The 17,362-nt window shown below is 44.0% G+C and overlaps 1 protein-coding gene across 1 annotated transcript; it reads right to left on the bottom strand.

The window, feature by feature from the left end:
- Window positions 1-238: 238 nt before the first annotated feature.
- On the bottom strand, window positions 239-16,277 carry tlcd2 (TLC domain containing 2). The gene is made up of 4 exons (XM_018732472.2): window positions 15,712-16,277; window positions 15,272-15,354; window positions 11,847-11,929; window positions 239-2,802 (listed from the first exon to the last, which is right to left on the bottom strand). The coding sequence occupies exons 1-4, from the start codon at window positions 15,888-15,890 to the stop codon at window positions 2,425-2,427; spliced, it is 723 nt and encodes a 240-aa protein (XP_018587988.1). The 5' UTR covers window positions 15,891-16,277; the 3' UTR covers window positions 239-2,424.
- Window positions 16,278-17,362: the final 1,085 nt, after the last annotated feature.

Genomic DNA, 17,362 nt, shown 5'->3' with positions numbered 1-17,362 from the left:
CAAGCTTTATTCATTATAAAGTGTTATTAAAAGTGAATAAAAATTTTATTTTAGGCTTAAACAAGATCCTGTTAAATTTTTCATATCACATGATATATTACGCATGAAGGCAAGACTTCTTTTGCTATGTTTTTAACTAGATACATTCATAATCATTTGAAAATGTAAGAAATTTTATTCATTCACAATTCAAGTTAATAATATTGAACAAAAAAATCCATTTTAAATTGTGGTTGAACTATAAAAATATAAGTATCCAGATAGTTTTTAAACCAGTGACACAGAAGGATTATCAAATGAAAATGTACGTCTATTGGCTACATGGTAATATTGTTGGGACTCGTCCAACGTACCAGTGCACCCCCTTGTGGTCATAGATCGCAATTGCAGTCCAGTTATTAACCCGTTACTAACCAACTGATTAGAAATTTTCTTCATTTTAGTTGCAGACAATCATGATGTAATTACAAGCTTACTGCTCCCTTCTTAACCAAGGCTGAGCTGTATGCTACATTCATAATGACTGAACAAAATACAATATTATGATGTCAAATGTTCTAATACCTACAAGTTTTTCAAAAGTAGCTTAACACACGTTAAATAACCTTTTAAACAGGAGATTAAAATTGAGAGATCCATGTTAAAAGCAAACTAATTACACTCAGTAGGCCAACTTTAAGAACTGCATCAGATGTACAACCAGTACAAGAGACGTCTCAGTTACTCTCAGATTATGAATCACAATGCTGTGTGATCCATTATAAGTCAAAGAGCTTCAGTACCATTTTACATTTCAGCATAACTCATACATCAGGTAAGCTGAATACAATATTTAATATGAGATACAAGTGGTGCAATACTCAAAGGTCATTTATGCAAAAATAAAATATTACAACTGTTTGCTTTAACAGAGCACTTAAGGACTGAAAAAGGCAGTTGTGCAGCCCTCTGTGGACTGAGTTTTAAAACCGTTTCTAAGATAATCTAAATGTTAACCCTGAAAACATTTTTTTGTCTACAGTTGCATGACCACATACAAGACCCCTAAGTCACTCTGCCAAACTTCAAACTGAAAATGTCCTGAAATTGTATCAAACAGTTCAGTTCAAACCAGAAAATGTATAAAATTAATAAATTACGATGAACAAAAAGTAAAACAAAACCATTAAAAATTTCACTGTTATAAACATACTGTACAGCATGTTCTAAAGTTATTCTTTTTTGCTAACATTTGTTCCTGAATAAACAGCTTTGCCTGTAATATTTGCCGTTTGCATGCAGCATATTTCATAAAAATGTCTCATGCAATTCAGGTGCCCTTAACTTCTAGCGGTGTTCCTTCACATCAGCTGATTGATCCATCGTACCGAATATCAGCATGAGCGAGCATCCCATTACGACATCTTGGTAACCATGGCAACAGTTACTGGAACAGCAACGGCTGCCGGACGTGCGGCCTTTTGCTCTCGAGCGCCAACAAAGTGAGGAAAAACAGAATCTTTGCTTTCCAGTCATCACGTCAACTTGCTGTGCACCCGCAGTGTGACTGGTTCACATCTTGAAAGGACCGAGTGAAACCTTTCTTTTGATTCCATACCATAGTTGCTCCGCAGTTTTATTCTGTGCCACAAACAGTCAAGCACTGCTTCCAACGCAAACGCAAAATGTATACCCACATCGTTGCCTCACGGGAGGCACAAGACATAGTCCTGGAGCTAATAAAGCTTATATTAGAAAACCCACGCAGCAGCTACATGTCTCTGAGGTAGCAGATTCATGCTTTATGAGGCTTTTTAGCAGACCAACAGGAACACTCAGTGCTACTTTCAATTAACATTCTCCCAGCACGGACACTTAGAAAGGTCTGGTCTGAAGGGTTTCCTACATTAACTGCAGCAGTCAGTGCTTTAAATACACATGGTTCAATCTGGAAAGCCTTCGATGCCATTCGACTTAAGATTTACACAAAGCATCACTTTGTTTATTGGTTATATTGGCCTTTTTCGGCATACAACGTATCAGGAATTTTGGTGTATTTTGATATTGTAATTTTTTACAGTGTGCATCCAGTATAATTAAACTTCAGCTATTGGCAGGTTTGTCATTTTTATTCATTTTAAAAGCTGCTTCTGAAACATGGACAGTACATGTCATTTACTTCAACTGGAAGGCACTTGCTCCTCAAACTCATCCGTGCCAATAGTCAAATCTGATGCGGCTTAATGCCCCGTTTTGTGATTGTTATCTTACTAGAAGAAGATTAATAGTGATAGAAAACAGAGGGGGGGAAAAAAAAAATCATGTTCAACCACTTGACACTTTTTGCAGTTTGACAAAATAAGGCATCCCATGGTGCTGAGTTTTGTGGTCCAGATGCGAGAAATGGGGCAGAAATTTGGTGGCCGAGGGACTTGATTCCTTCTACTACGTATCCTTCTCCTTCCACCCTTCGCGACTGCTCTTGAGGAAATCACTGCGTAGCAGTCGGTAGAAGAGAACGATGTTCATGGCAGTCATGATGGCCATGCCCACGCTCCCCACTGTGTAGCTGATGAGTGGGATGTGGTCTCGGTTCAACACCAGCCAGCGGGTCATCCAGGCGAGGGTGCTTATGCGGAACACCACGTAGGTGCCCAGGTTCACCATGCTATTGAGCCGGTACATGGTGCTCTTGGCCAGGCCGGCCATGCGGAGAACCTGGCGCAAGTGCAGGAAGATGGAATTGATCTCAACCAGCAATGCGACCACAGCAAAGCCCACATAGCGGCCGGTGAGCACCGAGATACTGAAACACGTAATGACCTGGACACAAAGAGAAGAGAAAGAAGATGAGCACACAGAAAATGGGGCCTTCATAGCAAGAACATTTCACATAGAACTGACTGACCTACCTGCGCGCGCGCACACACACACACACACACACACACACACACACACACACACACACACGCACAGTTAATCTCCAAAAAAGTCAAACCCAAAAAAATTAAGAGTAGTGAAGAAAAGGAATACCATGGGGTCCTATAGCTCTGAAGCTACACCAACTGACAACTCTTTCAATTTATTTTAACTGAATAAAACTTCACTCAAAGCTGAAATCACAAAATTCTCAAAAATCTCATGACTGGCATCACGTGGAGTCCGACCAAACAAGATATGGTGCTTCGCGTGATCTTGGCACAGAATCTGCACACTCCCTTCTTTGTAAGGCAAACGCAAAAATATGTCACATCTGCGAATTGGAAATATTACTTAATAAATTATCAGACTGCAACTAATGAGGAGGTCAGTGCAATGTTATACTGGAAGGGTAGAATGAAGGAACGGGGTAAAAAGTGATTTTTACCAGGGGGGTGGAGGAGTCACAAAACTTGCAGTTTGAGGAAGAGACGGCAGATGGCAAATCCATGACAGGCACAAGGGGCCACAACAGATTTTACTTTAATATACTTTCCACTTGCCATCGCTTCAGTGGGATGTTGCAACTGTACACACACACTGAAACCACTTGTCCCAAGCGGGGTCGCAGCAACCTGGAGTCTAACCCAGCAACACAGGGAGGGAGGGGACACACCCAGGACAGGACAGGACGCCAGTCCATTGCAAGGCACCCCAAGAAGGACTCGAACCCCAGACCCACCAGAGAGCAGGCACAGGTCAAACCTGCTGCGCCACCACACCCTCTTTGTTGTAAGTGTAGTCAGCTACAAATGTAATAAGAGAATGAGTTAAATATTTAAAAAAAAAAAAGGGGGTCTTTGGTTTTAGGCACAGCTCCATCACCTTAATGCAGCCCAGAATCTCTAGCCCTTCATCTAATCAGATAATTTGGCTCAGGTTTGTATCATATGCACACACAGCAGACCGGATAATAACCTTTTATGAGCATGACTCGGTCTCAAACATGTAAACAGTCCCACTAGGGAATTTCACAGAAAAAATTCCCAGCAGGAGGTCGCCGGGGCAACATGAAAAACACCTTCGCTCGGATGTCGCCGTGCCGACCTTTAGGGCTGGAGGTTACAACAAAGGTTATGCAGGAAAAACGACGGTGTAGCCGGTAAGACGGTGCAGAAGGTCCCCTTTCTCTCCATGTGTCCTGACAGCAACTTACATTTGTTCAATGCCACTTGGTAACACTGCCAATGTATATGGGGCAGCTGGTAGCGTAGTGGTTAGAGCTGCTCTCTTTGGCCCCAAAGGCTACAGGTTTGACTCACACCTCCAGCTGTAGTACCCTTAAGCAAGGTACTTACCCTAAATTACTCCAATAAATCAGCAGCTCTATAAACTGGTAAATAACTGTAAATAAATCAACATTCTAAGTCAATTTAGATAAATGCATAAGCTAAATAAATAAATGTAATATAATATTTGAATCTTCCCAGCATGGGATACATGATGTTTTCAGCTACTCAAGTAAAGCGTACCGGGACGACTTCAGCACTCCCCGAGTCGTACAGCTCTTCGGAGACGAGCGTCTGCTAAACGAGCAAACGCAAGCGAAACAAAGACAGCGTACATCCTCAGCGGTGCTCCAGTCAAGGCTGCCTGGCACTCGACCACTTTTCGCAGAAGGAAAGGCTCCGTAAAGGAGGCCCCGGTGCCCTCAATGGCTGACACCAGCGGGGATCTGTGCCATCTTCTAATCTTCAACGCAGCATATCACGACCCCAAGACAAAACTCTACACTGGCGAGGCCACCGTACGAGAGTCTAACCGGACGCCTCTATTGCTCATTTAGGAAAAACACTCCCGTCGCTTCCTGTTATTGCAGATACGAGGTCCTGGACAAGGAGACCTTCGGCATGCAAACCACTTGTTGCTCGGTGGCAAAGACCACCGGTGCAGAACGCAGGGGCTCCTGAACAGAGCGGAAGAGCAGATGTTTGGCTGGCAGAAGCTTCTGTGCCAAAGTTCACAGAAAACGTCAATGTAGGAAGAGGAAAATAAGTGAAAATGTGACTGTTTACCACCCTAGCAACGGTGTGACTAACAGCACCCAGACAGCATCCTGGACTGACGAGATCGATGAAAACCACAGACGTTAAGTTACGGGTCTTTCGACAACACTCTCGAAAGCAATACGCTGTCAGTTCGACTGCTGCAAGGGCCACAGGCAACAGAGATAGTTGAGGAGACATCCAGGATGCTCTTAACCATTCCATTAATGTTGTGCAAGTCCATTAAGAACCCAGGAGAGAATGGCTGTGGTCCACTCTCTCCATCAGGACACACGATTAATCAAGTGCACAGAATTAGTATCTTGCGCAATCACATTTATTTCCCATGATGCATCACCGCTTCCACGACTTCCCAAGTTCTGACTAGATGGTCTCGTACGCAGGAGCTAGCCGTGGACGTTTGTCCTCCTCACACTCTGATGTAGATCCACGCAACACAACACAGGAAGACCTCCCATGCTTTCGTGAGAAAAGTAGATCCTTAACCACACCAACTACTAACCCTTATGTAATTTTCCAGCTGAAATATGGGATTCACACCAACACCGCCATGGTTAAGAACACAGGTCCTTATGTTGGACCGTTTTCTTCACAGACACGTGTTCTGAGTCTAAGGATGGAAATTCTTATTTAAAAGAGACCCCCTTCCAACCCCCAGAAGACCATTAGCTCACTTGGGAGCAGAAGCAGAAGTAGAGCACTGTTGGACTTATTTGCACCCCATTATGATGTCCCTGCAGGGCCAATTACTACATCCCACAGCAGTACTGCGTGGCCCTGCAGACTCCCTCTTCCTGCTCCAGCCACTGCCGCAACCCAACTGCACCACGTTACATCTTCAGATGGTGAAGCTGAGCCAGTGTTATTCGGCAAGATGCACCGAGGGCAGCGTGGGGAAGCTGTCCTCCCGTTCCCTTGGAAAATTTAGGACACGTCCTGAGGTGTGCTGTGTATAAAAGCAGCACTCTGGAGATGCAGTAAGCACTGGGAGAACGTATGTGCGCGCACGTGTGTGTGTGTGTGTGTGGGGAAAGTAAAATGGTGTATGGGGAAGAACATTTTGAAGAGCGAGTATCAGACACCAGAGTCTTCACCCCCGTCCCAGGGTCGCATGCTGGGACACACTCTGTCCTTGTGACCCTGGACTTCTGTGATATGTGTGGTGGGAGGGGGCAGAGGGAGTCCACACTGTGGACCCCCCCCAAAACTACTGGCTTTGAAACAGAACGTGCACCCACAACAAAAGGGTGAAGTCCTGGTGGACATAAATATGTGCACTTCTCAGTCTCGCACGCACACGTATTGTCTGAAACCGCTTGTCCCATGCAGAGTCGCGGAGAGCCGGAGTCCAACCCGGCAACACAGGGCGCAAGGCCGGAGGGGGAGGGGACACACCCAGGACGGGGCACCAGTCCATCGCAAGGCACCCCAAGCAGAACTTGAACTCCAGACCCATCGGAGAGCAGGACCCGGTCAAACCCATTGTGCTACCGCATCTCCCCACGTGTGTTTCAGTAAGAAGGACCCCAAAAAAAAAAAAAAAAAAAAAAAAGACTCACTCCAAAAATAACACACTACGGACAACATGGCATCTCCTTACTTTAAATTCCACATAAGGGCAACCTGTACAGTGTGACATCACTCGAGATGCATTTTTTTTCCTAAAGAAAACAAAAAGGAGTTTGAGGGATTTAAAACATTGGACAACTATCATTTGCTTCCCTGTTTAACAATGGACTCCGGAACTGAAGACGAGACAACAGCGGTTGCACAACCTGTCCGATGAGCTGAGGACACATCCTTCTCCATCTCCTTGTCTGCTGAGGAGGAACACGAATAAGTCGGCGATGAAAACCACACTATGGAATCCTGCAACCCCATAGAGGCTCATTCTACATTCCATCTAACGCTGTAATCATGAGGCTTGGAGATCCGGGCAAGAGGAGGGGTGAAAGGGGAAAAATATCACAATATCTATTTCAACTTGCAACAGGTTTCCACAAGATAAAGCATTAGGCTACAGGCTTTTGTGTGCGCACGTCCTCGGCGGGTGGGTTTGGGCAAAGTCCACACGTGAAAGACAAAGCCACAAATGGTCCATAAAACACTCAAGAATGACATAGCAACCATGCATCAGGCCTGTCAGGTAACACATGGAGGGCAGAGAGGTCAACACTTTGCAAATCACCCCTAAGACAGCACAAAGCAACAACTCATCCCAACTATGAGAAATAAGTGAGTTTCCCCCCCAAATCAGATATGATGGTAAATTAATCTGCTGCTAATCTCTAACTATAGCCATAATAATGCATTTACATTTATTCATTTAGCTGACGCTTTCCCCCCCCCCCCCAAAGTGACTTACGATATTAAGGTATTGACAATTATTTACCCGTTTATGCAACCGGGTAATTTTACTGGGGCAACTCAGGTTAAGTACTATGCTCAAGGGTACTACAGCTGGATGTGGGATTCATAGCTATAACCTTTGGGTCAAAAGGCAGCAGCTCTAGCCATTACGCTACCAGCTGCCCCAGTAGAACACTAAAATAAGAAGTGTTCTGACACAAAAATAACTGCGGCTGGATCCAAACCCCAACAAAAGCCGTGTGGTCCTCCACCATTGGGCACTGACTTGTCCCAGCCACAAGTGATCCAAAAACAAAAGCCCACCCGTTTTTGGTTTAGACCCCGAAGTGATGAAACAAACTCAGTCGGTCCCTCAGAACTGCTGAATCCCTCCTAACTTTCAAGAAAGGTCTGAAAACCAATGCCTTGCAGCATCACTTCTCACTTAAACTTATCCAGTAGCATCTGCTACAATCATTGACAAATTTCCCCATTTGAATTTCACTTCTGTATACACCTTCTTGAGTGGCGTGTACAAGCGAAATGGCAGGAGCATGATACCTGGGTGTTTATAGCTACAGCTTATGGTTTATTGTTCACTGCATTTTTGAACACTCTGACTAAAAGTGTGTCGGAGGAATAGATGTAAAACTACAGATACTCCTCCAGGTAAGTCCATGGACAAAGAAATAAGACTCCAGAGATGAGACAGAATTTATCATGTGTTCCGAAGCCTATTGTTGCCAGGCAACGTGCACAGAAATACTGTGGAAGTGAACAGTATGTTTTACACATTTTCCAGTGATTCATCACCCAGCAACACCAAATCTGGAACTGCTTGTGACACAGAGCTACACATATTGCGTTTTCCTAAGCGAACTGCATCACTGACACACAACAACACCGCAACAAACGGAACAAAACATCAATGGTGGTGTCTAAATACCTCTCACTCATGCTGCTGGTCAAGTGTGTCATCAGTGTGACATAAAGCGCCACAACCACTGAGGGCACAGCTGGACTCCAAGATACTGCAACTGTCATCCGGAACGTTCCTCGCCGCGCATCTCCCTTTTTGAGGACTAAAAAGTTAAATTAATACCGAGCCAGTGGGAGTTTTCTGATCGTACGTTGGAAATCAATGTAAGGGTCTTGCCCCGGTCACCTCGCATCACCCATATAAGACAGCCACTTTCCACAGGGTGACACAGGATGCTGCAGTGTGGCAGTGGCACTGGAGCCAGGAGAGGAAACAATGACACAGCTACAGCAGAGGAAGCCAGCAGCGCACTCTGTGGGCACACAGCTGCCACCCTCACGTGCCACATGCCATTCCCAGTCTCGTTCAGCGGCGTTGGGCACGTCAGTCCTGCACCAGAAGCAGCAGCTCTGGTCCCGCAGTTTGAGCTGAGCTGGGTCAGGGATGCGGCCTCTGTGACAACATACAGAACATCGCAGTTGTGTCATTCATTATCTGCATATATTATTATATGCAGGTGCTTCATGTATTAAAATTATATTATATATGGACCTTTATACTGAAAGTCAGACTGTTTACGTTTATATTTATTCATTTAGCAGATGCTTTTCTCCAAAGCAACATACATCTCGTAGAGAAAGTACAGCACATCAAGTGACGCAGCACGAAAGCGCCGGGCACCCAGGAATTTAAGGTAAAGTACCCTGCTCAAGGGTACAACAGCCAAAAGTGAGGTTCAAAGCCACAACCTTCAGTTCCAAAGGCTGCAGCCGCTAACCACTACGCTACCAGCTGTCCCAGCTATGAGCATATCCAGAGACCTGAACCCGAGTCCCTGCTTTGTTCCTAAAATCAAACAGTCTCACCTCTGAACAAACCACAGCATCTCGGTCAAATGTCTAAGATAAAATCTTACTGCCTTTTTGACGGGGGGGGGGTCACTGTCACACAACAACAACATGACCCCTCTGTTGCACGTGGAGACATCCCAGTCTAACCGACAAGCTCAGTTGTGTTAAATGAGAAACGGATGAGAGCTATTTTAGTAAAGACCAGAATGCCAACTGAAAACCACAAGCACGTAAAAGATTGAGCTGGTGACGGATGGTGAATAACCAGATGTCCCTGTCCCTCGTGACAGATCTGTTTACCAGGCTGAATTCCATCTGAAAAATGGGTCAAAATGTTCAGAGCAATAAAGCAAAATTAACCACTGGATTCCAGGAGTCAAGATACAGAAAGTAAGAAAGGAACATGGTAATTGCATACCCTACAGGACCACTCTTTTCAAAGAAAGCTTTTTTTTTTTTTTTTTATAAAATGTTCATCCATGGGACTTGCATGCAGAAATATTTTGTCCATTTTAAAGATTTCATTCCAATCCTAGATTCCAAATAAATTCTTTACATATTTAAAAAAAAAAAAAAAAAAACTTAATTTCAATAAGATGGCATAAAGGATCAATCCACCTATTCCAAATGACAGATACGGTATGTTTTTTATCTGAACATTATTTTGCTTGCGGTTTTTGCCGAGAGGATTTGTGATAAAGAAAACACACCCCTTTCAGTTCTTTCATTCGGACAATGTGGCCGTGTATCACAGATACACTCTTTCATGAAGTTCACCAAATAATTGCTTTGAGCTTTACGCTATTGAGACTTTGAGCAATTTCAGCAAAGTTAAGTGTATTTTGGTGTGTCGGACATAAAATGATGTTTCTCAGACTGTATAGTTTGTCCTGAATGCCACTGTGATTTTGGATTAGCGAGGACAGACACACATTCAAGAACAATTAGTGGAGAGTGCAGTATATGTTGATACCAGGTTCAAGCATTCATATAGTCTTCAGCACTTAACCTTACTGAATGGATTTTCACAGGTCAGTACCTGCCATACATCCCTAAACAAAGTGTGCATTGAGTTTTTTACGACTCATATAAACCCCTGAATCTGATCAGAGTGCGTTTCCAAAGAAGCCATTACACTGCTCATTAACAGAGTACTATGGTCCACGTCGGTACCCCTTCCTAGAACTTTTACAAAAACTCATGGCAACTCGTACAACCTTAATGAAAACATTTTCCAGAGGCTGTAAAAATCTGCTATTCCACCCAGAGCATGTAGGAGGAGGGTGGGGGGGAGGAAAAAAAAAAAAAAAAAAAAAAAAAAAAAATTATGGATATATAAACTGAAGAACTGCTGTTACCCAAGGAGTGGAGAACAATTTCTCCCAGAGAAGTACGAGCAGTAAACTAATAAGGATGAACTCTGAACTTGGTTAAGGAACAAGCCCCCACTCTGGCACAGATAACAGGACTTCCCATTTCCCAAAGCAAGCAGGTTGTCAGGACTTGGGGTCTAGAAGGGTTTCAGTGGCGTTTGGTCGCCTGCCAGTACCCATAAGTCATTGCTGGCAGAGAGCTGGAGCCTCGTTGGCAAAATCCACACCACCGGAGTTTCTGAGGAACGACTGACTGTTCCCATGGAACGTCTGACCGGCCGTTCCGCTTCCACCAGACGCTACTACGATGTGTAGCGTGGACGCCGACGTCCCTGAACAATGCATTCTGAGCACAAACACTTTGCTCCGCAGAAAAGCAAACATTCAGTGACGCAACCTAGAAATGTTTATGATAAAGCACGGCCAGTTTGGTGAGGAATGCGCAGCATGTCGATCAAGAGAGCATTCCGCTCTTACTCTTCCTAAAACGTACCATCTCATTCTGTCGGTCGTGTCTGGCCGCGATAGTGAAAGAGCAGGTAGAGTGTGTGTGCGTGAGGGTGTCAGGTAAAGATAAGGAGTAATAGCAAGAGAAAATATCCATTTATCGTGCTTACTGAGGGGGTGCGGTGGCGCAGCGGGTTTGGCCGAGTCCTGCTTGCTGGTGGGTCTGGGGTTCGAGTCCCGCTAGGGGTACCTTGCGACGGACTGGCGTCCTGTCCGGGGTGCGTCCCCTCCCCCTCCAGCCTTACGCCCTACGTTGCCAGGTTAGGGTCCGGCTCCCCGCCACCCCGTATGGGACAAGCAGTTTCAGACAGCGTGTGTGTGCATGCGTGCTTACTGACACCATGGAGGCACTTTTTCAAAGTTTTAGCAATGAGGAAAGAACAACAAAAACGGGGGGGAAGAAAACAGAAAAAAAAAAAATGACCTACTTTCCTTGAAGAGAGAAGAGCAAGAGATGACGCAATGCGAGTGGAAGCACAGCCAAGAACGTACTGGTATGAATGTGCATCTCGGGCTGGAACTCCAGCTGGCTGCAGCCATACATTAGGACACGAGTCGCGTTCTCCCTCAGTCAGTTACACGCAAAGTGAACAGTTCACCACACAACAGAAAACTAGTTCTCAGAGAGACATTTCAGAACATCTCAGACCTCCTGAATAGCTAAGATCTTTGACCTCTTCGCAATACAGCACTGAGCAAGACAAGGAGGTGAATAAAAAGCTCAACCATACAGGTGGTTTCAGTAACATGTCTCAGAAGAGAGGCCCAGGCAGTTCACATGCACAACTCACAGTGCACAACAAGGTCTTGCATGAGTACTTACCACCATGTGGTGAAAAAGGAGTTCCCAGGACTGGCTGATTTTCTGGCTGAGGACCATGTCAAAGAAGTCGTAAATGAAGTACCCTTGGAAGAAAAAAGGAGGCATTATGATTTGTATGTAAGAAAGTTCTTGAGCATATGAATCACCTACATGAACTTTGTCAAAAGTTACCAAGATATTTGACACCACACTGACCTTGTACAAACATGTCATTTTTTGGATAGCAGAGCATTCAACTGGAAAATTCTTCCACAAAATAAACTATTCCACATCCCTGACTGCCAAAGACTTATGAAATACTGATTTCATCTGTGGCTCCTCAGTTGACACAAGAGGATCAGGTCATGGTCCATATTCTACTACAATATTGTTGGGCTGAAGGTGGAAGCATAGCATGCATCTCCATAGTTCACACTGTCCATGTTCAGTTACCGTTGAGTCAGGAATATTCAGTCACCTTATGGGAAAATTAGGCCTAATGTCTATTCTATCATGTAAAACTTTGGTAGAAGGTAGTGAGAACCACATCCAAAACTACTCATCTCAATTTTTTTGGGCCAAATTACACTCAGGTGCTCTCATCATCTTTCCAAGAGTCTGCTAGATGTTTTGTAAGCCCCATATATTCTGTTACAGAAAACAAAACAAAGTCCAGCATCACAACAAGATTTCTGATGGTTGTTGACTGGCTCAGGACTATTCATTTTTGGAGAACAGAGTCAGACACATGAGACACAGATATTCAACTCAGCAGCCATATAGTGGCGAGCGATAAAATGTTGCTCCAGGCTCTTCAGCTCTGACAAGGTTAGATTCAGCCATCATGGTCTTTAGTGTGGTCTGTAGTTTTCTCGTAGCAAAATGATGAATGCGGGACTAGGCCGGCCCAAGACTGCTTGCAGCCTATCAGAAGGTCTGATGACCAGGTACCAGACATTTTCATTATTAGATTATTCACAATCAAATCAGCAGAAAGCTCACATGCAGGGTGAGGTAATTCACTGCACTCAACAGTTATCACTATAATGGATCTTAAAACCACACCCCGGTAAACATTTCAGAAGTTATGTATAACAGTGGAAACAGGAAGCTGAGAGACTTCAACACTTATTTGTGACATAACCATATGATATATACTAGCGATATAAGTATTAACACAGATGGAAAATGATAAAAGAAAGCAGCGACATCCTGAGTAAATCTAAAATAAACTGGCATGTTTCCAGGTGTCTGGACTAAACCAAGTCTCCATCCATGACATCTCCAACAATAGTTCTGACAGAGGACTTCAGATGGATCGACTTTAGCAAAAAGTCTTATGTAGGATCTAACCTCCTTACTGAGACTTCACAGCCTGTTAGGAAAAGGCATTTTAACTGAAGGGGAAAAATAATAAATGATCCCGTTGGGAGCCGCAGCATCCTTCTTGAGGAGGTCACATGAAACGCAGGGTTAAATGCGGTGCCTGGGACGGATCATAAAGCCCCCCATTCATTCCCCAGCCCCAGCCGACAGCTCTGCCAACTCGAGGAGTGGGATTCTTCCAAGAATTTGAGCAATCCTGGGAATTCAGTGGGCCTTGCTGCAAGCCCACAAAGCAGTAAAGGGGCTGTTTAGCACTAACACAACACTACACTTTGACAGTGCGGCAGCTGAACGGTTCACGTGGGCTCAAACAGGCTGACTATTCTGAGGCTTGACTCAATTTAACAAGTTTAAAAAAAAAAAAAGTCTAAAAATTGAGTGGAAGTTTACTGTTCCACGGAGGAGAATATTCTTGATTTAAAGATTATTTTACATTTATTCTTTTAGCTGACACTTTTCTCCAAAGCAACTTACAGCGTTAAGGTTTCAGTTACGAAACAACCATTTATACAGCTGGGTACTTTTTTTACTGGAGCAATTTTAGGGTAAGTACCTTTCTCAAGGGTACTGGAGGTGGAGATCAAACCTGCAACCTTTGGATCCAAAGGCAGTAACTCTAACCACTACACTACCAGCAGGCAATTTTGATCAAAAATGTTACATGAATTAGGTTAAGCTTCACCATACTGTCAATACATATAACTATTACTAACCATAACCTTTTCCTTTTAAAACGACTCACTGAAAAACTGTGACAATGATGACATGAGGCGTGAGTAGAACTATGGGACAAGTGGTACTTTCCCATTTGTTTTACTCGTATTTCTAACAGTACCGGTCTTCCAGCTAGGCAGAGGAAAAAAAATTCTTTGTATTGTAACGGGGGGGCGCGGCGATTCTCCGGGTTGGACCGGGTCCTGCTCTCTGGTGGGTCTGGGGTTCAAGTCCCGCTTGGGGTGCCTTGTGACAGACTGGCGTCCCGTCCTGGGTGTGTCTCCTCCCCATCCAGCCTTACGCCCTGTGTTGCCGGGTTAGGCTCTGGCTCCCCGCGACCCCGTATGGCATAAGCGTCTCAGATGATGTGTCTGTGTGTATTGTAACGAAGGGACTTCTTGACATCTGTAACATTTAACTGACAGGGACAAGCTAAAATGCAGCTTTTACAGTCCCGTGCTGGAACTGTACAGTACTTGTAACACAACTACTTTTTACAAGAACTTGTAAAATTTCGTGAACAAATTGTACAAAGTAAACTACAGCTTTTACTAGAACCATTCTGCATCGGAATTATTTTAGAGACTGAACACGCTGACCAGTGGATGTGTGAACTTTTGAACGACAAAAAAATATATGTACACAATACATTTATTCATTTAGCTGACACTTTTCTCCAAAGCAACATACAATGTTTCTTAGAATTATTTACCAATTTACACAGCTGGGCAATTTAACTGGAGCAATTCAGGGCAAGTGCTACAGCTAGAGGTGGGATCTGAACCTGTGACCTTTGGGTCCAAGGGCAGCAGCTGTAACCACACTATCAGCCGCCCCTGACATTACACTTCATAACTCAGTTTGCCCTAAATTATAACTCTGACGGGGAAACCTGTCTAAACCTCAACAGCAACTCAGCAAAAATCTTGCTCTCCACGTGACTCGATCAGAAAACAAGCAGCAGGTGGAATAATAGGGACAGCTGGTAGTGCAGTGGCTAAACTGCTACCTTAGACCCAGAGGTCACAGGTTCGAATCCCATCTCCAGCTGCTGTGCCCTTCAGCAATGTACTTACCCAGTAAGAACAGCTGCCTATATAAACCCAGGAAATCTTTGCAAAACTGATAAACATACTCAGTTTTTTTTGCACAGAGGTGTCAGATAACTAGTAGGAGCAGTTTAAAATGATACCCAATTGACAGCGAGTGTGGGCTCTGCTGGAGCTTCCATACTACAAGAGCGTGTAGTGCGACAGCATGACATGCGCAGCGTGACACGCGCATCACTCGTGCAAAGGGAGCGCGACGTCCAGGCGGCCTCGCGCTGCTGCCCCCGTGACACTCACCGATAGACACGCTGACCAGCGCGTGGGAGAACACCGAGTGCGTGGAGATCAGGTCTTCTGCCATTTGCGGATGCAAGTAGAAACTGCGGGAAAGCAGGTAGAAAAAAGAATGATGATGGAAACAAAACAAAAAAGCGCATCGTCGTACATTCGCTGAGGTTCGTTTGCGCAAAAAAAGAAAAAAAAAAAAAAAAAAAGTGAAGTGCCCGATCGCGCAGCTCAAGGCAGGTATCACTTGGAAAGTGCAGTTAAATACTCATTTCATCGCGCTTACAAAGCGCTACTGTTATCAAATGGAGAAGGGAAAAAACACCCCGCGAACTCGTGCTTTTTCCCACGACTTGTCAAACTAGGGGATCGATCGGCACTTCTGTACACCTCGAAGTGTATATATACTCTGTACAGCAGTAACAATGGTAAAGATGTGCACGGTGACTCACCAAAGGACAGACCACATTCCTGTGAGAAGGCTGTGGAAGAACGAAGTCAAGATGTTTCTCCATTTCCACGGGTTTCTCCGGGCGGACTCTGGTATGTAGAGCCTGTTCAACCCGCTGTTCAGCAGTCGGAAAAGAAGCACGGAGCCTCCTGTGGTCAAGAAGACCGAATGAACATCCATCCCCGCAGTCCTCGATGTCTTCTCCTGAGATGATTATGATAAAATTTCTGAAATTCGCGCGCTAACAACCCTCGACGTTTACCCCTGAATGTCTACCGTTAAAAACGCCATCCTGGTTCAACCTCGATTTTTACGCTATTCCGAGCAGCAACTCATTGAGAAACCATTCACAGCAAACTCTGTTTACCCGACGTTACATAGTGACTTCTGTCCGGATAAAAAAAGACCAATTAAACGATTTTGCCTCCACTGAAATCAAATTTTCCTTCTAAGGAAACAACGACGAGTGGCCGAGGATCAGAAGCACACGTGTCTGCTGAGAGCGCATTATAAAAGCTGCTGCTGCTACATTGTGTAACTTTCTGCCTTTACTGTAACTTGACAACACAAATCTCCGCCTTACTACCAAGAGGCGCGGGTGAAGCTCATTGATGACTGACCACCCCCTTTAAGCGCGCTGCTCGGCATTATGGGAAATGTAGTTCAACTTATTCAAACGTCTCACAAATATAGAAATACAGTATATTTGTCTAGACGACTAGTGATAAAACTATATATACATTTATGTTTAGAAAAAAATGTGTGTGTGTGAGAGAGGTGCCTGATACAAATTGTAAGCTCCATGTTGCATGTATGCGCTTTGCAACATAAATTATACAACTTAGAAATCTCAGTTCCTGAAGCACGGAGCTCAGCAGTAGCGTTAACTCTGGCCGGGAAGCCAGTCCATCGCAGTAATTATAAATCTGCTTCAGCAGTTTCGAAACAATTTTAAAACCTGCTTCCACATACAAATGAAGTCGACTCATAGACTGTTAAAAAAAAAAAAAAAAAAACTCTGACGTTAATAGTCCAATATTTTCCATAACGCGTGTCCGGAAAATCAGCCCTGCGACCTTTTACATTACAATACATGCCAGTTAACGACTTTTTCATTTTTTAAGTCAGTTTGTCAGTTAACGACAAGAACCACACACCTGTTTGTGTTTCAGGCAGAAATAAGCGACACCGTGTGGGAATAAGTGGAACTGGCGCCATGTAAATTATTTCATAACTAATTCAATGACTTACGAAACACCGCGACAAACATAGAGGAAACGATGTGTCACAGTGCTGCAGGAATAATGTATTAGTGGCCTGGCCTCCGTAATTAATTATATTTGACACTCTTTTGTGCGAAAATGTTTTCAAAGGATGTTACTGTGTGATATACGAGTAGAAAAACAAAAGCTGCTTCATCCAAAGTGTATAAATACCCGTAGATGATTCAATAAATGGAAAACGTTGGGAAAACACTGGAACCAATACAGAAATTTAAGCCTTTTTCAATATTATGTCATAAATGTTTGATAACTGAAACTAAATGATCAGTAGATTACAGTATACTTGATACTTACATTTTTTTTGTGTATTTTACACAGCAGATATAAATTTCACTGACATGATAAATTCAAAATAAAACTATTAAAGCA

Source organism: Scleropages formosus, chromosome 10 (genome assembly GCF_900964775.1).
Source record: "Scleropages formosus chromosome 10, fSclFor1.1, whole genome shotgun sequence".
NCBI classification, from domain to species: Eukaryota; Metazoa; Chordata; class Actinopteri; order Osteoglossiformes; family Osteoglossidae; genus Scleropages; species Scleropages formosus.
Note: the sequence above shows the minus strand (reverse complement) of the source record. Positions and strands in the feature narration are given on the sequence as shown.